The following is a 23,698-nucleotide window of genomic DNA, read 5'->3' on the forward strand; positions in this document are numbered from 1 at the left end:
CCCTCTCCCCCCAGTGCCCTGTGTTACTGACTGTATCTCTACTGATGTTAATCCCTCTCCCTCACACTGTCACTCAGTAACCCCTCTCCCCCAGTGCCCTGTGTTACTGACTGTATCTCTACTGATGTTAATCCCTCTCCCTCACACTGTCACTCAGTAACCCCTCTCCCCCAGTGCCCCGTGTTACTGACTGTATCTCTACTGATGTTAATCCCACTCCTCTGGTGTCAGCCTCAGCACAACACAAAGCAAGTTCCGCCGAGTGGAAAACAAAAATTAAACAGAAGGGAAGTGCAGAAGTTTTTTGACAGGAGCTGAGGTGGAGTGACACTGCCTTTTAAATAGAACTGAAGTGAAACTTGCATTAAACTGAGCAGTTTACTGGAAGCATCAATGACCATGTACAGCAATCATCCACTCCATTAGAAAATGGCAACGTTTACATTTAATACATCGTGTGGGGAACCCCGATCGAGACCCCTCCAAATGGAACAAGATTTGTTGTTGGTTTGAAGTCCTTCTAAATTCCAAACTCTGTGCAAAAATAATGCGTTTTAAATCACCTTCAACCGAAATCCCTGCAGGGAGGAGGCAGCATTTAAAGAAAAAAATTAAAAATTAATTCCAAATTAAAGTCCAAGGCAGGAGCTCTTCATCCTCCATTTTATTCCGTTTCTTGTTCTCTCTGCTCCCCTCCTCCTCCTCCCTCTCCAATAGTTCTGTTACTGCGAGCGAATGTGTACACATGGTGCGTGTCAGTACATTTACTGCTAGTGAATGTGTACACATGGTGCGTGTCAGTACATTTTCTGTCGACTGGGCAAGATTGCCTCTTTGATAAAGGTGAAGATCACCAGGATTCCCGATCTCTTACTCCTCTTACCCTTCGTGAAGTAGTTTGACACGACATCATCTGTGGAAGATCAAAGAAATCATAAACCCGCCGCTCGGCCCCCGCGAGCCCCCCCCCCCCGCTCAGCCCCGCGAGCCCCCTTGAGCTCCCCCGCTCAGCCCCCCCCCCCCCCCCCCCCGCTCGGCCCCCCCGCTCGCCCCCCGTTCGCCCCCTCGAGCTCCCCCGCTCGGCGCTGCGAGCCCCCCCCCCCCCCCCCCCGCTCAGCCCCCGCGAGCCCCCCGTTCGCCCCCTTGAGCTCCCCCGCTCAGCCCCGCGAGCCCCCCCCCGCTCGGCCCCGCGAACCAATCCACCGAACCATAAACCGACCAACCAATCCATCAGACCACAGTCCAAACAAATCCTGCCATCATCCTATAAGTGGTGTGAGAGTATTTACTGACGTGGGTCCTGGCCACTCACCTCCGTGCTGAACCGTGGACGGAAGGACATTCTCTCCGGCAGACAGTGACACAAAGAAGGAGAAAGGGGTTATCCAAAGGCACAGTGTGAAGTAAGCCAATACCTGGACAGAAGACAGGAGAACGAGGCACTGAATAACCAAGCAAGTGACCGAGTAAACAAACAACTGACCCAGTAACCAAATGAGTGACTGAATAACCAAACGAGAGAGAGGTTCCCAATCCAAGGTATCAATGTATAAGCACCTTGTCGTAGCCTTTCCAACGCCAGGATGATCGGAAGCAAACTGGAGCCAGAAAAAAGCCCCCGGCCCATTCGCTCCACATACTCGTACGGCAATCCCTTGGCATGGACTTCCCTCAATCGTCCAACCTCCTGACAGAGGCAAACGACAACAGATGGACCTCCGGAAACTGCCCCAACACCAACTGGCATTGGACAAAACATACATACATCGTCGCTGAGTCCAAATCCTGGAACTCCCTTCCTAACAGCACTGTGGGAGAACCTTCACCACACGGACTGCAGCGGTTCAAGAAGGCGGCTCACCACCACCTTCTCAAGGGCAACTAGGAATGGGCAATAAATGCCGGCCTCGCCAGCGACGCCCGCACCTCGAGGATTATTTTTTAATCCTCTTGATTACTTGTTGGGCGAAATATTTCCCCTCAACTTACCCCCAAATTCCTCATTTTTAACTTGTGGCATTTGAACCCTATTTACCCAGGGAAACTTTTCTCGATTCCCTTCAGCTCTGAGAAGCTTCAATTAGTATTACTGGACCAGTAATCCAGAGGCCTGGACTAATAATCCGGAGTCATGAGTTCAAATCCCACCACGGCAGCTGGCGAATTTAAATTCAATTAATTAAATAAAATCTGGAATTAAAATACTAGTATCAGTAATGATGGCCATGAAACTACCAGATTGTCGTAAAAACCCATCTGGTTCACTAATGTCCTTCCTTTAGGGAAGGAAACCTGCCGTCCTTACCCGGTCTGGCCTATATGTAATTCCAGACCCACAGCAATGTGGTTGATTCTTAATTGCCCTCTGAAATGGCCGAGCAAGTCACTCAGTTGTAAAATCTCGCCAAAAAAAGTCACAATAACAATAAAACCGGACGGACCACCCGGCATCGGACCACTAGGCACCGGACACGACAAAGGCAAACCAAACCAAGCCCAGTCGACCCTGCAAAGTCCTCCTCACTAACATCTGGGGACTTGTGCCAAAATTGGGAGAGCTGTCCCACAAACTAGTCAAGCAACAGCCTGACATAGCCATACTCACATAGCCCAGGGGCGATGTGGCCGGGTCCTGCTCCGACTTCTTGTGTTCTTTAGATTTGTGGTTGGGATCAGATCAGCCATGATCTTATTGAATGGCGGAGCAGGCTCGAGGGGCCGATTGGCCTACTCCTGCTCCAATTTCTTATGTTCTTATGTTCTTATGTTCAGCCAACGTCCCAGACTCTTCCATCACCATCCCTGGGTATGTCCTGTCCCACCGGCAGGACAGACCCACCAGAGGTGGCGGTACAGTGATATACAGTCAGGAGGGAGTGCCCTGGGAGTCCTCAACATTGACTCTGGACCCCATGAAATCTCATGGCATCAGGTCAAACATGGGCAAGGAAACCTCCTGCTGATTACCACCTATCGTCCTCCCTCAGCTGATGAATCAGTCCTCCTCCATGTTGAGCACCACTTGGAGGAAGCACTGAGGGTAGCAAGGGCACAGAATGTCCTCTGGGTGGGGGACTTCAATGTCCATCACCAAGAGTGGCTCGGTAGCACCACCACTGACCGAGCTGGCCGAGTCCTGAAGGACATAGCTGCCAGACTGGACCTGCAGCAGGTGGTGAGCGAACCAACATGAGGGAAAAACTTACTTGACCTCGTCCTCTCCAATCTAGCTGTCGCAAATGCATCTGTCCATGACAGTATTGGTAGGAGTGACCACCACACAGTCCTCGTGGAGACGAAGTCCCGTCTTCGCACTGAGGACACCATCCAACGTGTTGTGTGGCACTACCACCGTGCTAAATGGGATAGATTCAGAACAGATCTAGCAGCTCAAAACTGGGCACCCATGAGGCGCTGTGGGCCATCAGCAGCAGCAGAATTGTATTCCAGCACAATCTGTAACCTCATGGCCCGGCATATTCCTCACTCCACCATTACCAACAAGCCAGGGGATCAGCCCTGGTTCAATGAGGAGTGTAGAAGAGCATGCCAGGAGCAGCACCAGGCGTACCTAAAAATGAGGTGCCAACCTGGTGAAGCTACAACTCAGGACTACATGCATGCTAAACATCGGAAGCAACATGCTATAGACAGAGCTAAGCGATTCCACAACCAACGGATCAGATCAAAGCTCTGCAGTCCTGCCACATCCAGTCGTGAATGGTGGTGGACAATTAAACAACTAATGGGAGGAGGAGGCTCTGCAAACATCCCCATCCTCAATGATGGTGGAGTCCAGCACGTGAGTGCAAAAGACAAGGCTGAAGCGTTTGCAACCATCTTCAGCCAGAAATGCCGAGTGGATGATCCATCTCGGCCTCCTCCCAATATCCCCAACATCACAGAAGCCAGTCTTAAGCCAATTCGATTCACTCCACATGATATCAAGAAACGGCTGAGTGCACTGGATACAGCAAAGGCTATGGGCCCCGACAACATCCCAGCTGTAGTGCTGAAGACTTGTGCTCCAGAACTAGCCGCGCCTCCAGCCAAGCTGTTCCAGTACAGCTACAACACTGGCATCTACCCAACAATGTGGAAAATTGCCCAGGTACGTCCTGTCCAGAAAAAGCAGGACAAATCCAATCCGGCCAATTACCACCCCATCAGTCTACTCTCAATCATCAGCAAAGTGATGGAAGGTGTCGTCGACAATGCTATCAAGCGGCACTTACTCACCAATGCTCAGTTTGGGTTCCGCCAGGACCACTCGGCTCCAGACCTCATTACAGCCTTGGTCCAAACATGGACAAAAGAGCTGAATTCCAGAGGTGAGGGGAGAGTGACTGCCTTTGACATCAAGGCAGCATTTGACCGAGTGTGGCACCAAGGAGCCCTAGTAAAATTGAAGTCAATGGGAATCAGGGGGAAAACTCTCCAGTGGCTGGAGTCATACTTAGCACAAAGGAAGATGGTAGTGGTTGTTGGAGGCCAATCATCTCAGCCCCAGGATATTGCTGTAGGAGTTCCTCAGGGCAGTGTCCTAGGCCCAACCATCTTCAGCTGCTTCATCAATGACCTTCCCTCCATCATTAGGTCAGAAATGGGGATGTTTGCTGATGATTGCAGTGTTCAGTTCCATTCGCAACCCCTCAAATAATGAAGCAGTCCAAGCCTGCATGCAGCAAGACCTGGACAACATCCAAGCTTGGGCTCATAAGTAGCAAGTAACATTCGCGCCAGACAAGTGCCAGGCAATGACCATCTCCAACAAGAGAGAGTCCAACCACCTCCCCTTGACATTCAACGGCATTACCATCGCCGAATCCCCCACCATCAACATCCTGGGGGTCACCATTGACCAGAAACTTAACTTGACCAGCCATATAAATACTGTGGCTACAAGAGCAGGTCAGAGGCTGGGTATTCTGCAGCGAGTGACTCACCTCCTGACTCCCCAAAGCCTTTCCACCATCGACAAGGCACAAGTCAGGAGTGCGATGGAATACTCTCCACTTGCCTGGATGAGTGCAGCTCCAACAATACTCAAGAAGCTCGACATCATCCAGGTCAAAGCAGCCCGCTTGATTGGCACCCCATCCACCACCCTAAACATTCACTCCCTTCACCACCGGTGCACTGTGGCTGCAGTGTGTACCATCCACAGGATGCACTGCAGCAACTCGCCAAGGCTTCTTCAACAGCACCTCCCAAACCCGCGACCTCTACCACCTAGAAGGACAAGAGCAGCAGGCACATGGGAACAACACCACCTGCACGTTCCCCTCCAAGTCACACACCATCCCGACTTGGAAATATATCGCCGTTCCTTCATCGTCGCTGGGTCAAAATCCTGGAACTCCCTTCCTAACAGCACTGTGGGAGAACCTTCACCACACGGACTGCAGCGGTTCAAGAAGGCGGCTCACCACCACCTTCTCGAGGGCAATTAGGGATGGGCAATAAATGCCGGCCTCGCCAGCGACGCCTACATCCCATGAACGAATAATTTTAAAAAAATTAGGTCTTGTCGTCTGGACACAGTTAAAGAAAGCCACTGACCGCAGTGAGTTGCTGAGAGAAGTGGGGTGTCTGTGAGCCCCAGCACTCCCCCCCTCAACAAACTGCCAGAGAAGCAGTGTCCTCTTCCCCACCACCCAACTCATTCGACGGTCCCCATTCGAACGGAGGGACCCCCCAGGGGAAACTATGGTCACTCATTTCAGCCTCTTCACTCAGACCGGCTAAACACAGCTCAGACAGACACTGCCACCCACAGTACAGTGGCCGCCACCCTTACCTCAGTGAAGGGGTAGTACTCTTCTGCAAAGTGTTGAAATGCCAGGTAATGGTTATAGACAACTAGTGCTGTGGGAAACAAGTAAAACCATCATCAATCACCACTTGCAGCACACGCCATAGATTAATAAACACACATCGCCCAAAGTCAGTCGTTCACTGGACAGCGCGGGGGTGCAGTGCCGTCACCGGGTTGTTTGGGGGGGGGGCGGGGGGAGGGGAGGGAAGCAGGGCACGCTGGGGGGGGGTCGGGGGTGGGAGAAGGGCACACAGGTGGGGATGAGGGCATGCCAGGGTGGGGGGGATGAGGGCATGCCAGGGTGGGGGGGGGGGGGGGAAAGAGAAGGGGAGGAGTGGAGAGGGCATGCCCTGGGGGAGGCGGGGGGGGGGGGGGGGGAGGAAGAGGAGGGTGCCTCGGGGGGCGGGGGGAGGAAGAGAAGGGTGCCCCGGGGGGCGGGGGAGGAAGAGGAGGGTGCCCCGGGGGGCGGCGAGGAAGAGGAGGGTGCCCCGGGGGGGGGGGTGGGGGCGCGCGGTGAAGGGAGCGGGACCCGGAGATGGTGCCCATACCCCAGCCAGAGTCACCCCTTGATGTGATAATTGGCAATGAAGAACAGACGGTCCCACTCCCAATGGGACAGCTACATACCGCACGACAGTATAAAATTGGGTGAGGTGAGCAGTATGTATGGAAACGTCTGCAAGAGTCCAAAGTAGACAAGGTTTGTGAAAAGTCCCACTCCAATCATGAATCCGGGGAAATTCTCGAAGAGGTAGAGACCGACCAGCACTCCCGTGGAGAACTGAGGAGTCAAAAAAGAGATTTGAAGATCAACAACTTGCATTTATAAAGCACCTTTAACATAGAAACTCATCAAATTTACAGCACAGAAGTAAGCCATTCGGCCCAACAGTTTTATGCCAGTGTTTACTAACCCCATCAGCATATCCTTCTTTTCCTTTCTTCCTCATGCGCACAAACACTCCCAGGGCAGGTACAGCACGGGTTAGATACAGAGTAAAGCTCCCTCTACACTGTCCCATCAAACACTCCCAGGGTCAGGTCCAGCACGGGTTAGATACAGAGTAAAGCTCCCTCTACACTGTCCCATCAAACACTCCCAGGGCAGGTACAGCACGGGTTAGATACAGAGTAAAGCTCCCTCTACACTGTCCCATCAAACACTCCCAGGGTCAGGTACAGCACAGGTTAGATACAGAGTAAAGCTCCCTCTACACTGTCCCATCAAACACTCCCAGGGTCAGGTACAGCACGGGTTAGATACAGAGTAAAGCTCCCTCTACACTGTCCCATCAAACACTCCCAGGGCAGGTACAGCACAGGTTAGATACAGAGTAAAGCTCCCTCTACACTGTCCCATCAAACATGAACTGCTGGCGAGGCCAGCATTTACTGCCCATCCCGAGTTGCCCTGAGAAGGTGGTGGTGGGCCTTCTTCTTGAACCGCTGGTCGTGAGTTTCATACGACTGGGTATCTTGCAAGACCACTTCAGAGAGCAGTTAAGAGGCAATCACGTTGGTGTGGGACTGGAGTCACAGAGTGGGTAAGGGAAGGAAACCTGCTGGAAGAAGTATTAATCAGGAGATAGTCGGGGCATGTAATAAGGGAACAGCTATAATTATGGGGGATTTTAACTATCATATTAACTGGACAAATCAAATTGGGCAGGGCAGCCTTGAGGAAGAGTTTATTGAGTGAATGAGGGATGGATTTCTTGAGCAGTATGTAACTGATCCTACAAGGGGGCAAGTAACCTTGGACCTGGTCCTGTGTAATGAGCCAGGATCCCCTTGGAATGAGTGACCATAACATGGTTACATTCCATATCCAATTAGAGGGTGAGAAGGTTGGTTCTCAAACAAGCGTACTGAGCTTGAATAAAGGAGACTATGATGGTATGAGAGCGGAATTGATTAAAGTGGACTGGGAAAATAGATTCAAGGGTAAGACGGTACATGAACAGTGGTGTTCATTTAAGGAGTTATTCTACAACTTTCAAAAAAAATATATTCCACTGAGGAAAAAAGGGTGTAAAAGAAATGACAGCCATCCGTGGCTAAGTAAAGAAATTAAGGATAGTATCCGACTAAAAACAAGGACATATAAGGTAGCCAAACTTAGTGGGAGGATAGAAGATTGGGAAGTCTTCAAAAGACAGCAAAAAGTAACAAAAGGATTGATTAAGAAAGGGAAGTTAGATTATGAAAATAAATTAGCAAAAAATATAAAAACAGATAGCAAGAGTTTCTACAGTTATATAAAAAGAAAAAGGGTGGCTAAGGCAAACGTAGGTCCCTTAGAGGATGAGACCGGGAAATTAATGGTGGGAAACATGGAGATGGCAAAAATGCTGAACAAATATTTTGTTTCAGTCTTTACGGTAGAGGACACTAAGAATATCCCAACACTGGACAAACAGGGGACTCTCGGGGGGGAGGAGCTAAATACGATTAAAATCACTCAGGAGATGGTACTCAGTAAATTAATGGGACTCAAGGCGGATAAATCCCCTGGACCTGATGGCTTCCATCCTAGGGTCTTGAGGGAAGTGGCAGTAGGGATTGTGGATGCTTTGGTAATAATTTTCCAAAATTCTCTGGACTCAGCAAAGGTCCCGGCAGATTGGAAAACGGCTAATGTAACACCGTTATTTAAAAAGGGTAGTAGGCAGAAAGCTGGAAATTATAGACCAGTTAGCTTAACATCTGTGGTGGGTAAAATTTTGGAGTCTATTATTAAGGAGACAGTAGAAGAACATTTGGATAAACATAATTTAATAGGACAAAGTCAGCATGGCTTTACGAAGGGGAAGTCATGTCTGACAAATTTGCTTGAGTTCTTTGAGGATATAACATACAGAGTGGATAAAGGGGAACCAGTGGACGTAGTGTATTTAGACTTCCAGAAGGCATTCGACAAGGTGCCACATAAAAGATTATTGCTCAAGATAAAGAATCACTGGATTGGGGGTAATATTCTGGCATGGGTGGAGGATTGGTTATCTAACAGGAAGCAGAGAGTTGGGATAAATGGTACATTCTCGGACTGGCAACCAGTAGCCAGTGGTGTTCCGCAGGGGTCGGTGCTGGGTCCCCAACTCTTTACAATCTATATTAACGATTTGGAGGAGGGGACCAAGTGTAATATATCAAAGTTTGCAGATGATACAAAGATGGGAGGGAAAGTAGAGAGTGAGGAGGACATAAAAAACCTACAAGGGGATATAGACAGGCTGGGTGAGTGGGCGGAGATTTGGCAGATGCAATACAATATTGGAAAATGTGAGGGTTATGCACTTTGGCAGGAAAAATCGGAGAGCAAGTTATTATCTCAATGGCGAGAAACTGGAAAGTACTGCAGTACAAAGGGATCTGGGGGTCCTAGTGCAAGAAAATCAAAAGGTTAGTATGCAGGTGCAGCAGGTGATCAAGAAGGCCAACGGAATGTTGGCTTTTATTGCTAGGGGGATAGAATATAAAAACAGGGAGGTATTGCTGCAGTTATATAAGGTATTGGTGAGACCGCACCTGGAATACTGCATACAGTTTTGGTGTCCATACTTAGAAAAGACATTCTTGCTCTCGAGGCAGTACAAAGAAGGTTCACTCGGTTAATCCCGGGGATGAGGGGGGCGGACATATGAGGAGAGGTTGAGTAGATTGGGACTCTACTCATTGGAGTTCAGAAGAATGAGAGGCGATCTTATTGAAACATATAAGATTGTGAAGGGGCTTGATCGGGTGGATGCGGTAAGGATGTTCCAAGGATGGGTGAAACTAGAACGAGGGGGCATAATCTTAGAATAAGGGGCTGCTCTTTCAAAACTGAGATGAGGAGAAACTTCTTCACTCAGAGGGTAGTAGGTCTGTGGAATTTGCTGCCCCAGAAGCTGTGGAAGCTACATCATTAAATAAATTTAAAACAGAAATAGACAGTTTCCTAGAAGTAAAGGGAATTAGGGGTTACGGGGAGTGGGCAGGAAATTGGACATGATTTTAGATTTGAGGTTAGGACCAGATCAGCCATGATCTTATTGAATGGCGGAGCAGGCTCGAGGGGCCGATTGCCTACTCCTGCTCCTATTTCTTATGTTCTTATAGTGAACCAGTTGGGTTTTTACTGCAATCCGACATCTTCATGGTCACTATTACTGAGACCAGATTTTGTTTGAATTCTCAAGCTGCCATGGTTTATTAGTCTCACACTGTCCGGGTTATTAGTCCAGGCCTCTGGTATCATAGTCACTGCACTACCGTGCCCACCTGTCAAGGAATCCCCGGACAGTGGTCAGGAGTGGGAACCCCAGTTACCCTGTCTGCTCTGGGTCCACAGTCCCAGTTTAAAGATGACCAGGGCCCTCTTCCTGCACACTGCTCCACCCCCGCCCCCCCCGTCACATCAGAGCAACTCACCCAGATCATATACTTGATTATTCGACTGGTAACCACTGTGTATTCTTCTATTAGTTCCGCCAAATAGTACAAGCCAGCAGCTGTCAATAAAGGAGACACACACAATTACATACTGGGAATGCTGTCCTCTGAAAGGGGGGAGAAAGGGGGACAGAGTAAGGGGCAAAAGGAGAGAGAAGTTCAAATAAATGGGGCTGGCAGGCAGCTCAGCTCCTGACACGTGCTTGTGGAACGCCAAAGGCAGTGGTCTTAATAAAATTAAAAGATTTTCATTGATCCAATGCCTTGCGTCTCAGAAATTTCTCGAGGTGCTTTACATACAGTGAATCCATTTTGAATGACTTCCTAAAATAATTAATTCTGGGGCTGTGGGGTGACGCTGCCATCGAATGCCCCATTCCCAGTCACCCTGAGACGGAGGTGGGGGGGCCTGCTCCCTGAACGACTGCAGTCTCCCGGGCCAGGGGAGCAGCCAGGTCCCACTAACCACAGCGAGATGGCCCGAGCCTCGAGCTCTTTTCCAATGGTGAAGAGTGCTGGCCGGTGGTTTCCCTTGAATACCGGAGCATTAATCCCGTAACTATCACTGCACCCAGCAGATTAGGAGTTAATAATAAGACCAGCTGATTAAGTGCGCGTAGCAAACTAAAACCCAGATTAATTATTTTTTTAAATTAAGCTGATTGCATCTATTGTCACTGAAGATATTAAGAAGGAGCGAGACAGATTTCTGGACACAAAAGGCATCAAGGGGTATGGGGAGAGAGCGGGAATATGGTATTGAGATAGAGGATCAGCCATGATCATACTGAATGGGGGAGCAGGCTCAAAGGGCCGAATGGCCTACTCCTGCTCCTATTTTCTATGTTTTTATTGCCTGTAATTTGGCTGAAGCATTCTGGGAAACTGTGTCAGAGACGTCAAAAGGTACTTTCATTTCTTTCTTTCTAGCCCTGTATCAATCGCAAACTAATCCCACTGCCCCACTCTCTCCCCATAGCCCTGTACCAATCCCAAACTAATCCCACTGCCCCACTCTCTCCCCATAGCCCTGTATCAAATCCAAACTAATCCCACTGCCCCACTCTCTCCCCATAGCCCTGTATCAATCCCAAACTAATCCCACTGCCCCACTCTCTCCCCATAGCCCTGTATCAATCCAAAACTAATCCCACTGCCCCGCTCTCTCCCCATAGCCCTGTATCAATCCCAAATTAATCCCACTGCCCCACTCTCTCCCCATAGCCCTGTATCAATCCCAAACTAATCCCACTGCCCCACTCTCTCCCCATAGCCTGTATCAATCCCAAACTAATCCCACTGCCCCACTCTCTCCCATAGCCCAGTATCAATCCCAAACTAATCCCACTGCCCCACTCTCTCCCATAGCCCTGTATCAATCCCAAACTAATCCCACTGCCCCACTCTCTCCCCATAGCCCTGTATCAATCCAAAACTAATCCCACTGCCCGCTCTCTCCCCATAGCCCTGTATCAATCCCAAATTAATCCCACTGCCCCACTCTCTCCCCATAGCCCTGTATCAATCCCAAACTAATCCCACTGCCCCACTCTCTCCCCATAGCCCTGTATCAATCCCAAACTAATCCCACTGCCCCACTCTGCCCCCATAGCCCTGTATCAATCCCAAACTAATCCCACTGCCCCACTCTGCCCCCATAGCCCTGTATCAATCCCAAACTAATCCCACTGCCCCCACTCTCTCCCATAGCCCTGTATCAATCCCAAACTAATCCCACTGCCCCACTCTCTCCCCATAGCCCTGTATCAATCCCAAACTAATCCCACTGCCCCACTCTCTCCCCATCGCCCTGTATCAATCCAAAACTAATCCCACTGCCCGCTCTCTCTCCATAGCCCTGCATCAATCCCAAACTAATCCCACTGCCCCACTCTCTCCCCATAGCCCTGTATCAATCCCAAACTAATCCCACTGCCCCCACTCTCTCCCCATAGCCCAGTATCAATCCAAAACTAATCCCACTGCCCCGCTCTCTCTACATATCTTTCTCTCTGCTTCAAATATTTATAAATTTTTTTCTGAAAGGTGCAATGGTCTCTGCCTCAACCTATGGAAAACCATTTCATGCTCCAACAAACCTCTGTGTAAAGAAATGCCTCCGATCCTCTCTCCTTGCTTGCTAATTTAAAATCAGTGACTCCTCATCACTGACTCCCCAACCAGAGGAAACAGTCTGTCCCCATTCACTCTAGTAAAACTCTTCACAATGTAATGCAAGTAGTTTAAGTATTTCCCCCCCCCTCCCTTGTGTTGATGGGGGGGGGAGGGATGGGGAGGGGGAGTGAGGAGGGGGGAGTGAGGGGGGGGTGGGGAGGGGGGAGTGAGGGGGGGTGGGGAGGGGGGAGTGAGGGGGGGTGGGGAGGGGGGAGTGAGGGGGGGTGAGGGGATGGGGGAGTGAGTGAGGGGGGGGGATGGGGAAGTGAGTGAGGGGGGGGGAGGGGGGAGTGAGTGAGGGGGGGGGAGGGGGAGTGAGTGAGGGGGGGGGAGGGGGAGTGAGTGAGGGGGGGAGGGGGAGTGAGTGAGGGGGGGGGAGGGGGAGTGAGTGAGGGGGGGGGAGGGGGAGTGAGTGAGGGGGGGGGAGGGGGAGTGAGTGAGGGGGGGGGGAGGGGGAGTGAGTGAGGGGGGGGGAGGGGGGAGTGAGTGAGTGAGGGGGGGAGTGAGTGAGGGGGGGAGTGAGGGGGGGGAGGAGGTGAGGGGGGGTGGAGGATGAAGGAAGAGGGAGTGAGGGGTAGAGATGGGATGGGGGTGGGGGAGGGGGGAGCATTCCAAAGTTAGCGCCCTGTCACAGCCTGTCTGATTGGCTGAGCTGCTCTATTCCCCCCCCCCATAGTCCTGTCCAATTGGCCTATCCCTAAGGTCCTGTTGGACTCCTGATTGGCTCTGAATCCTGCCTGATGCATAGACGATGCTGATTGGCTGGGATGCCCCCTACCCGAAGTATCCAGCTCTGTGATTGGCTCGGTTCCCGCTGCTAACGTTACCGAAACCCCCTCCCCCCAGTTGCCCCAATCGGGGGTAAAATGACCCCCCGGGGAGGGGAGCTCCGCCCGCCGGCCCGCCGTGCATACTGAACCGGAGCCGGGCCTGCGAGACGCCGAGGCCCCGGCCCCGAGCCTGGGGGTGGGAGTTAGTCGGTCCCGCCTCGATCGCCCGGCCCGGTACTCACCGATTCCCAGCGTGACGAAAGCAACCTGCAGCAGCAGCGAGAGCCAGCTGAGGAGGTAGAGGAACCACATCCTGCCGCCCGGGGCCCAGGGCCAGGCTCTGGGCAGGAATAAGCACCGACAGCCGGCCTGGGACAGCGGGGAGGGAACTGAGAGCCGGAGGCCGAGACCTCCAGAGACAGCGCCGCCCGTGGAGAGGCGGAGAGCGGCGCCGAGTCCTCCAGAGACAGCGCCGCCCGTGGAGAGGCGGAGAGCGGCACCGAGTCCTCCAGAGACAGCGCCGCCCGTGGAGAGGCGGAGAGCGGCACCGAGTCCTCCAGAGACAGGCGCCGCCCGTGGAGAGGCGGAGAGCGGCGCCGAGTCCTCCAGAGACAGCGCCGCCCGTGGAGAGGCGGAGAGCGGCACCGAGTCTCCAGAGACAGCGCCGCGACGGAGAGCGGCAGCACTGGAATATGGTTGAACAACAGGGACAACCTGCATTTATATAGCACCTTTAATGTAGTAAAACACCCCAAGGCGCTTCACAGGAACGATTATCAAACAAAATTTGACGCTGGGCCACATAAAGGAGATATTAGGACAGGATCAAAAGTTTGCTCAAAGATGTCGGTTTTAAGGAGCGTCTTAAAGGAGGAGGGGAGAGGCGGAGAGGTTTAGGGAGGGAATTCCAGAGCTTAGCGTCCAGGCAGCTGAAGGCACGGCCGCCAATGGTGGAGCGATTAAAATCGGGGATGCATAAGAGGCCAGAATTGGAGGAGCGCAGAGATCTCGGAGGGTTGTAGGGCTGGAGGAGGTTACAGAGATAGGGAGGGGTGAGGCCACGGAGGGATTTGAAAACAAGGATGAGAATTTTAAAATTGAGCCAATGTGGGTCACTGAGCACAGGGGGGTGATGGGTGAACGGGACTTGGTGCGAGTTAGATACGGGCAGCAGAGTTTTGGATGAGCTCAAGTTTATGGAGGGTGGAAGATGGGAGACCGGCCAGGAGAGCATTGGAATAGTCCAGTCTAGAGGTAATAAAGGCATGGGGATGAGGGTTTCGGCAGCAGATGAGCTGAGGTAGGGGCGGAGACGGGCGATGTTACGGAGGTGGAAGTAGGCGGTCTTGGTGATGGAGCGGATATGGGGTCAGAAGCTCATCTCAGGGTCAAATAGGAGGCCAAGGTTGCGAATGGTCTGGTTCAGCCTCAGACAGTGAGAGGGAGAGGGATGGAGTCGGTGGTGAGGAAACGGAGTTTGTGGCGGGGACCAAAGACAATGGCATCGGTCTTCCCAATATTTAGTTGGAGGAAATTTCGCTCATCCAGTACTGGATGTCGAACAAGCAGTGTGACAAATGAGAGACAGTGGAGGGGGCGAGGGAGGTGGTGGTGAGGTAGAGCTGGGTGTCGTCAGTGTACATGTGGAATCTGACGGTGTGTTTTCGGATGATGTCACCGAGGGGCAGCCTGTAGATGAGAAATAGGAGGGGGACAAGGATAGATCCTCGGGGAACTCCAGAGATTACGGTGCGGGAGCGGGAAGAGAAGCCATTGCAGGAGATTCCCTGGCTACGACTGGATAGATAAGAATGGAATGGAGATTAATGTTGGGACACAGGCTCTAGGGACTGAGTTTAAATGTGTTGGATATTTACTGAGGGTTTTACTGAATCTTTTCCCCCCGTTTCACTGAGTATTGTCTGTCCCTGAGCAAAGCTTGGGTCGGAGCCCTCTGGTATTATCTGGCCTGCAGCTACGGTTGGCTATTGGTTCTGGAGCAGTGACCCAGAGGGGAGGAAATCAAACACTAACGCGGCTAGTTGTGGGATTCAGTAAATCGGGACGTTTGTGAGCTGGCACCAGACAAAAAATAACCATTGAAAGCTGCCGGATTGTCATCGAAACCCAACTGGTGCCCACTGCCCTTGAGGGAAGGGAAGCTGCTGCCCTTCGCCAGTCTAGTCCAGGCCCGCACTGTCTGTCACTCTTGTCACCGAACAAGAAGAGCAAACCACCCAAAGAATTGAAAAGTAATTCAAAGATAAGAGAAATAATTGGACGATATATCGTCCAAGCAGCTCAGCTCCAGGACATCGCTGCAGGGCAGAGTCCTCGGCCCAAACACCTTCAGCTGCTTCACCAACGACCTTCCCTTCATCATAAGGTCAGGCTGTTCACTGACGATTCCTACGGTGTTCAGCTCCAGTCAACTTCTCACCTCATGAAGCAGTCCGTGCCAGCCGACAGCAAGGTCTGGATAACACCCAGGCTTGGGCTGACCAGTGGCAGGTAACATCCACGCCGCACAAGTGCCAGGCAATGACCGTCTCAAAGAAGAGAAAGTCGAGCCACCTCCCCCTGACCTTCAGCGGTACGACCGTCACCGAGTCCCCCACCATCACCGAATCCCCCACCATCAACATCCTGGGGGTCACCATTGACCAGAAACTTAACTTGACCAGCCATATAAATACTGTGGCTACAAGAGCAGGTCAGAGGCTGGGTATTCTGCAGCGAGTGACTCACCTCCTGACTCCCCAAAGCCTTTCCACCATCTACAAGGCACAAGTCAGGAGTGTGATGGAATACTCTCCACTTGCCTGGATGAGTGCAGCTCCAACAACACTCAAGAAGCTCGACACCATCCAAGATAAAGCAGCCCGCTTGATTGGCACCCCATCCACCACCCTAAACGTTCACTCCCTTCACCACCGGCGCACTGTGGCTGCAGTGTGTACCATCCACAGGATGCACTGCAGCAACTCGCCAAGGCTTCTTCGACAGCACCTCCCAAACCCACGACCTCTACCACCTAGAAGGACAAGAGCAGCAGGCACATGGGAACAACACCACCTGCACGTTCCCCTCCAAGTCACACACCATCCCGACTTGGAAATATATCGCCGTTCCTTCATCGTCGCTGGGTCAAAATCCTGGAACTCCCTTCCTAACAGCACTGTGGGAGAACCTTCACCACACGGACTGCAGCGGTTCAAGAAGGCGGCTCACCACCACCTTCTCGAGGGCAATTAGGGATGGGCAATAAATGCCGGCCTCGCCAGCGACGGCCATGTTACACAAGCCTAAACCGATCACAACCGGCATGAGGTACAGAGTTGAGGCATGCCAGCTGAAGCCGGACGCAATGATCAGTCTACTAACACTGGTTTGCTCAATCAACATCTGTGGTAACACAATCATAAGGTTAAGCACAGAGAAAACCAGGAGCGATGGTGCCTCTGCTCAGATCAGGAACAGCGCGGCCGAAAGAGGGTCCTCGCTGAGCCGGTGTCTATGGGGAGCTGAAGATTTACTGGGATGATACCAGAACTGAGAGGTTATACCTATCAGGAAAGGCTGAACAGGCTGGGGCTCTTTTCTCTAGAAAAGAGAAGACTGAGGGGTGACCTGATCGAGGTCTTTCAGATAATGAAAGGGTTTAATAGGGTAGATGTAGAGAAAATGTTTCCACTTGAACAGAACTAGGGGTCATAAATATAAGATAGTCACTAATAAATCCAATAGGGAATTCAGGTACTTGAAAGGAAAAAATGTGCAGGGAAAGGGCAGGGAAGTGGAACTAACTGGATTGCTCTTGCAGAGAGCCGGCACAGACTCGACGGGCCAAATGGCCTCCTTCCATGCTGTGACCTTTCTATGATTCTAGTAGAAACTTCCTTACTCCGAGAATGTGGAACTCACTACCACAAGGAGTAGTTGAGGTGAATAGTATAGATACATTTAAGGGGAAGCTCGATAAACACATGAGGGAGAGATGATGTGGAGATGCCGGTGATGGACCGGGGTTGACAATTGTAAACAATTTTACAACACCAAGTTATAGTCCAACAATTTTATTTTAAATTCCACAAGCTTTCGGAGGCTTCCCCCTTCCTCAGGTGAACGGTGTGGAGCTGGGCTGGGCTCGGAGGCACCAGCTTTCGATGGGACATGGCCCAGGGGGCCGGGAGGAGCAGGCGGCCTGCTCACCTCGGGGTGTCGGGCTCGGTGCCGGGGGAGCTGCCGAGGCACGAGCTCGTGTATCGAGGGCCATGGGCGCTGCCACACTGCGCTTCACAGCTCAGGGTGAAGGACACCAGGCCGTGTTCATAAGTACAGATCAGTTGACGCAACTTGCAAGTGGGCTGTGAGTGGAGACGCGGCAGTCTCCGCCATCCCCCCCCCCCAACTCTCCTCAGCCCCCCCACGTGGGACATCCTGCCCTCCCCATTCTCTTCCCTCTTTCCCCCCCCCCCCCCCCCACCATTCCTCTCTCCACGGAGCTGCCTCTTGCTGGGGTTCTGGTTCTGCAGGCACTGTACCACTATCACCGTCAGCAATGTATTATTGGTATAAGATTTAGACACAGGCTGCAGGCCTGTCTATGAAAATAGTGAGTTGGAAACAGAGTCAAACACTTGGAGGTTCATTAAGGATTAAATGAACTCTCTGTGCGAGGGAGAGAGGGAGTGTTTGATGGGACAGTGTAGAGGGAGCTTTACTCTGTATCTAACCCGTGCTGTACCTGTCCTGGGAGTGTTTGATGGGACAGTGTAGAGGGAGCTTTACTCTGTATCTAACCCATGCTGTACCTGACCCTGGGAGTGTTTGATGGGACAGTGTAGAGGGAGCTTTACTCTGTATCTAACCTGTGCTGTACCTGCCCTGGGAGTGTTTGATGGGACAGTGTAGAGGGAGCTTTACTCTGTATCTAACCCGTGCTGTACCTGCCCTGGGAGTGTTTGATGGGACAGTGTAGAGGGAGCTTTACTCTGTATCTAACCCGTGCTGTACCTGCCCTGGGAGTGTTTGATGGGACAGTGTAGAGGGAGCTTTACTCTGTATCTAACCCGTGCTGTACCTGCCCTGGGAGTGTTTGATGGGACAGTGTAGAGGGAGCTTTACTCTGTATCTAACCCGTGCTGTACCTGCCCTGGGAGTGTTTGATGGGACAGTGTAGCGGGAGCTTTACTCTGTATCTAACCCGTGCTGTACCTGCCCTGGGAGTGTTTGATGGGACAGTGTAGAGGGAGCTTTACGCTGTATCTAACCCCGTGCTGTACCTGACCCTGGAGTGTTTGATGGGACAGTGTAGAGGGAGCTTTACTCTGTATCTAATCCGTGCTGTACCTGACCCTGGGAGTGTTTGATGGGACAGTGTAGAGGGAGCTTTACTCTGTATCTAACCCGTGCTGTACCTGCCCTGGGAGTGTTTGATGGAACAGTGTAGAGGGAGCTTTACTCTGTATCTAATCCGTGCTGTACCTGACCCTGGGAGTGTTTGATGGAACAGTGTAGAGGGAGCTTTACTCTGTATCTAACCCGTGCTGTACCTGCCCTGGGAGTGTTTGATGGGACAGTGTAGAGGGAGCTTTACTCTGTATCTAACCCCGTGCTGTACCTGCCCTGGGAGTGTTTGATGGGACAGTGTAGAGGGAGCTTTACTCTGTATCTAATCCGTGCTGTACCTGCCCTGGGAGTGTTTGATGGAACAGTGTAGAGGGAGCTTTACTCTGTATCTAATCCGTGCTGTACCTGACCCTGGGAGTGTTTGATGGGACAGTGTAGAGGGAGCTTTACTCTGTATCTAATCCGTGCTGTACCTGACCCTGGGAGTGTTTGATGGGACAGTGTAGAGGGAGCTTTACTCTGTATCTAACCCGTGCTGTACCTGCCCTGGGAGTGTTTGATGGGACAGTGTAGAGGGAGCTTTACTCTGTATCTAATCCGTGCTGTACCTGACCCTGGGAGTGTTTGATGGGACAGTGTAGAGGGAGCTTTACTCTGTATCTAACCCGTGCTGCACCTGACCCTGGGAGTGTTTGATGGGACAGTGTAGAGGGAGCTTTACTCTGTATCTAATCCGTGCTGTACCTGACCCTGGGAGTGTTTGATGGGACAGTGTAGAGGGAGCTTTACTCTGTATCTAACCCGTGCTGCACCTGACCCTGGGAGTGTTTGATGGGACAGTGTAGAAGGAGCTTTACTCTGTATCTAACCCGTGCTGTACCTGCCCTGGGAGTGTTTGATGGGACAGTGTAGAGGGAGCTTTACTCTGTATCTAACCCGTGCTGTACCTGCCCTGGGAGTGTTTGATGGGACAGTGTAGAGGGAGCTTTACTCTGTATCTAACCCGTGCTGTACCTGACCCTGGGAGTGTTTGATGGGACAGTGTAGAGGGAGCTTTACTCTGTATCTAACCCGTGCTGTACCTGCCCTGGGAATGTTTGATGGGACAGTGTAGAGGGAGCTTTACTCTGTATCTGACCCGTGCTGTACCTGCCCTGGGAGTGTTTGATGGGACAGTGTAGAGGGAGCTTTACTCTGTATCTAACCCATGCTGTACCTGCCCTGGGAGTGTTTGATGGGACAGTGTAGAGGGAGCTTTACTCTGTATCTAACCCGTGCTGTACCTGCCCTGGGAGTGTTTGATGGGACAGTGTAGAGGGAGCTTTACTCTGTATCTAACCCGTGCTGTACCTGCCCTGGGAGTGTTTGATGGGACAGTGTAGAGGGAGCTTTACTCTGTATCTAACCCGTGCTGTACCTGCCCTGGGAGTGTTTGATGGGACAGTGTAGAGGGAGCTTTACTCTGTATCTAACCCGTGCTGTACCTGACCCTGGGAGTGTTTGATGGGGCAGTGTAGAGGGAGCTTTACTCTGTATCTAGGAAGAATCGAGCTGAGTCCGAAATACAAAGAGGAAATGTTTCCTGGGTAGTTTTTGGCTCGGGATTGAGGAGTGAAAGTCATTTGTTCAGGTCGTGAGTCCAGTCTCCTGACCCCCCCCCCCACAACCCAAAGGATATAAATGGTCAGCGGGCTGGAGATGGAGAGAGCTCGGGCTGACTGGCAGTGGATTGGATGTCCTCTGCCAGCTTTTGCTGAAGGCGAATGAAATCGGCAACAAAAGCAGAAAAAGCAGAGGCACAGCAGGTCAGTAAGTGTCTGCGGAGAGCACTGGCAGCTCACTGAATCGTACTGTGCCCTTGGTCAGTTTAGAAAAATGTAAGATGAGCAGTTATTTAAATAGAGGAGAAAGGGAGAGAAAGAAACAGACCGAGGAATAATATTATCCTTCGACACTGTTCCAACAAACTGAACCAAAGCCCCAGTCACAGCTGCAGCTCGTTCCCCAGGGCTCTCACTGACTTTAATAACCTATGTCATGTCACACAATCATACAGCGCAGGAGGAGGCCAATCGGCCCATCGTGCCTGTGCCGGCTCTTTGAAAGAGCTGTCCAATTAGTCCCACTCCCCCTGCTCTTTCCCCGTAGCCCTGCATATTTTTCCCCTTCAAATATTTATCCAATTCCCTTTTGAAAGTTATTATTGAATCTGCTTCCACCGCCCTTTCAGGCAGCGCATTCCAGATCATCACAACTCGCTGCGTAAAAAATTTCTCCTCATCTCCCCCTCTGGTTCTTTTGCCGATCACCTTAAATCTGTGTCCTCTGGTTACTGACCCTTCTGCCACTGGAAACAGTTTCTCCTTATTTACTCTATCAAAACCCTTCATGATTTTGAACACCTCGATCAAATCTCCTCTTAACCTTCTCTGTTCTAAGGAGAACAATCCCAGCTTCTCCAGTCTCTCCACATAACTGAAGTCCCTCATTTTGATTAGAGGAGGGGACGCTGTTGATGTGGGGTGGGGTCTGTCAATGGCCATGGGGAGGTAGGGCAGTCACGTAGCTGTGGCTCAGTGGGCAGCACTCTCACTTCTGAGTTAGAAGGTTGTGGGTTCGAATCCCACTCCAGAGTGCTCGAGCACAAAATCCAGGCCGATACTCCCGCTGCCAGTACTGAGGGAGCGCCGCACTGTCGGAGGGTCGGTACTGAGGGAGCGCCGCACTGTCGGAGGGTCAGTACTGAGGGAGCGCTGCACTGTCGGAGGGTCAGTACTGAGGGAGCGCCGCACTGTCGGAGGGTCGGTACTGAGGGAGCGCCGCACTGTCGGAGGGTCGGTACTGAGGGAGCGCCGCGCTGTCGGAGGGTCAGTACTGAGGGAGCGCCGCACTGTCGGAGGGTCAGTACTGAGGGAGCGCCGCACTGTCGGAGGGTCAGTACTGAGGGAGCGCCGCACTGTCGGAGGGTCAGTACTGAGGGAGCGCCGCACTGTCGGAGGGTCAGTACTGAGGGAGCGCCGCACTGTCGGAGGGTCAGTACTGAGGGAGCGCCGCACTGTTGGAGGGTCAGTACTGAGGGAGCGCCGCACTGTCGGAGGGTCGGTACTGAGGGAGGACTGCACTGTTGGAGGGTCGGTACTGAGGGAGCGCCGCACTGTCGGAGGGTCAGTACTGAGGGAGCGCCGCACTGTCGGAGGGTCAGTACTGAGGGAGCGCCGCACTGTCGGAGGGTCAGTACTGAGGGAGCGCCGCACTGTCGGAGGGTCAGTACTGAGGGAGTGCCGCACTGTCGGAGGGTCGGTACTGAGGGAGCCCGCACTGTCGGAGGGTCGGTACTGAGGGAGCGCCGCACTGTGGGAGGGTCAGTACTGAGGGAGTGCCGCACTGTCGGAGGGTCAGTACTGAGGGAGCGCCGCACTGTCGGAGGGTCGGTACTGAGGGAGCGCCGCACTGTCGGAGGGTCAGTACTGAGGGAGCGCCGCACTGTGGGAGGGTCAGTACTGAGGGAGTGCCGCACTGTTGGAGGGTCAGTACTGAGGGAGCGCCGCACTGTTGGAGGGTCAGTACTGAGGGAGCGGCGCACTGTGGGAGGGTCAGTACTGAGGGAGTGCCGCACTGTCGGAGGGGCGGTACTGAGGGAGCGCCGCACTGTCGGAGGGTCAGTACTGAGGGAGCGCTGCACTGTCGGAGGGTCAGTACTGAGGGAGCGCCGCACTGTCGGAGGGTCAGTACTGAGGGAGTGCCGCACTGTCGGAGGGGCAGTACTGAGGGAGCGCCGCACTGTCGGAGGGTCGGTACTGAGGGAGCGCCGCACTGTGGGAGGGTCAGTACTGAGGGAGCGCTGCACTGTTGGAGGGTCAGTACTGAGGGAGCGCCGCACTGTCGGAGGGGCGGTACTGAGGGAGCGCCGCACTGTCGGAGGGTCAGTACTGAGGGAGCGCTGCACTGTTGGAGGGTCAGTACTGAGGGAGCGCTGCACTGTTGGAGGGTCAGTACTGAGGGAGTGCCGCACTGTCGGAGGGTCAGTACTGAGGGAGCGCCGCACTGTCGGAGGGTCAGTACTGAGGGAGCGCTGCACTGTCGGAGGGTCAGTACTGAGGGAGCGCCGCACTGTCGGAGGGTCAGTACTGAGGGAGTGCTGCACTGTTGGAGGTGCCGTCTTTCGGATGGGACTTTAAACCCAGGCCCAGTCTGCCCTCTCAGGTGGATGTTGACGATCCCATGGCCACTATTCGAAGAAGAGCAGGGTGAGTTCTCCCCGGTGTCCTGGGCCAATATTTATCCCTCAACCAACATCACTAAAAACAGATTATCTGACGATTATCACGTTGCTGTTTGTGGGATCTTGCTGTACTCAAATTGGCTGCTGCGTTTCCTGCATTCCAACAGTGACTACACCTCGAAAAGTACTTCATTGGCGCTATATAAATGCAAGTCTTTTTTCAAATTGCGACCAGTGGTTGAGGAAGGCCGGACCAGCCTTCCTCAACCACCTTCTCGGGGCAACCAGGGACAGACAGTGAATGCCGGTCGTGCCAGCGATGCCCACATTCCGAGAATGAACAGAAATAAAAGAGTAAAATTGAAGTTTTGCTGGTTGAACTGCCTGTAAGTATGTCGGGCCGGGAGTCCGACACGGTGCGATCTTCATCTTCCCGATCAGCAAAGATCAAATGAATCAGCTGTAGGCCTCGGGCCTGGGGCTGGATTTTGACAGGTCCCGAAAAGTTCCCTCGCTCTCTGAGTGCTCGTTCTGTGTTCCAGTTCAGGGTGAGCTGGTTTCCTTTTAATTTTCCTTGATTTCCCCCCTCACCACATCTTCCCCTTTCCCCCCCTCCCAGTTTAAAGGTTTGTTGTCGGCACAGACAAGGCCCAACACAGAGCATTTGGATGATTCCAGCCCCTTCCTGGACTGGACTGTCCTGTCCTCACACTCTGATCTCGCCCCCCCCCCGCTCTCTCCTCCCTCGCCCCCCCCCGCTCTCTCCTCCCTCGCCCCCCCCCGCTCTCTCCTCCCTCGCCCCCCCCGCTCTCTCCTCCCTCGCCCCCCCCGCTCTCTCCTCCCTCGCCCCCCCCGCTCTCTCCTCCCTCGCCCCCCCCCGCTCTCTCCTCCCTCGCCCCCCCCCGCTCTCTCCTCCCTCGCCCCCCA

The 23,698-nt window shown here is 52.7% G+C and overlaps 1 protein-coding gene across 1 annotated transcript; it reads right to left on the minus strand.

The window, feature by feature from the left end:
* Nucleotides 1-364: 364 nt before the first annotated feature.
* Nucleotides 365-13,614, minus strand: tex261 (testis expressed 261). The gene is made up of 6 exons (XM_067978852.1): nucleotides 13,440-13,614; nucleotides 10,232-10,311; nucleotides 6,446-6,599; nucleotides 5,801-5,868; nucleotides 1,313-1,415; nucleotides 365-913 (listed from the first exon to the last, which is right to left on the minus strand). Exons 1-6 carry the CDS (start codon nucleotides 13,507-13,509, stop codon nucleotides 798-800), a joined length of 591 nt encoding a protein of 196 aa, XP_067834953.1. The 5' UTR covers nucleotides 13,510-13,614; the 3' UTR covers nucleotides 365-797.
* Between the last annotated feature and the right edge of the window lie 10,084 nt (nucleotides 13,615-23,698).

Source organism: Heptranchias perlo, chromosome 1, assembly GCF_035084215.1.
Source record: "Heptranchias perlo isolate sHepPer1 chromosome 1, sHepPer1.hap1, whole genome shotgun sequence".
Taxonomy (NCBI): domain Eukaryota; kingdom Metazoa; phylum Chordata; class Chondrichthyes; order Hexanchiformes; family Hexanchidae; genus Heptranchias; species Heptranchias perlo.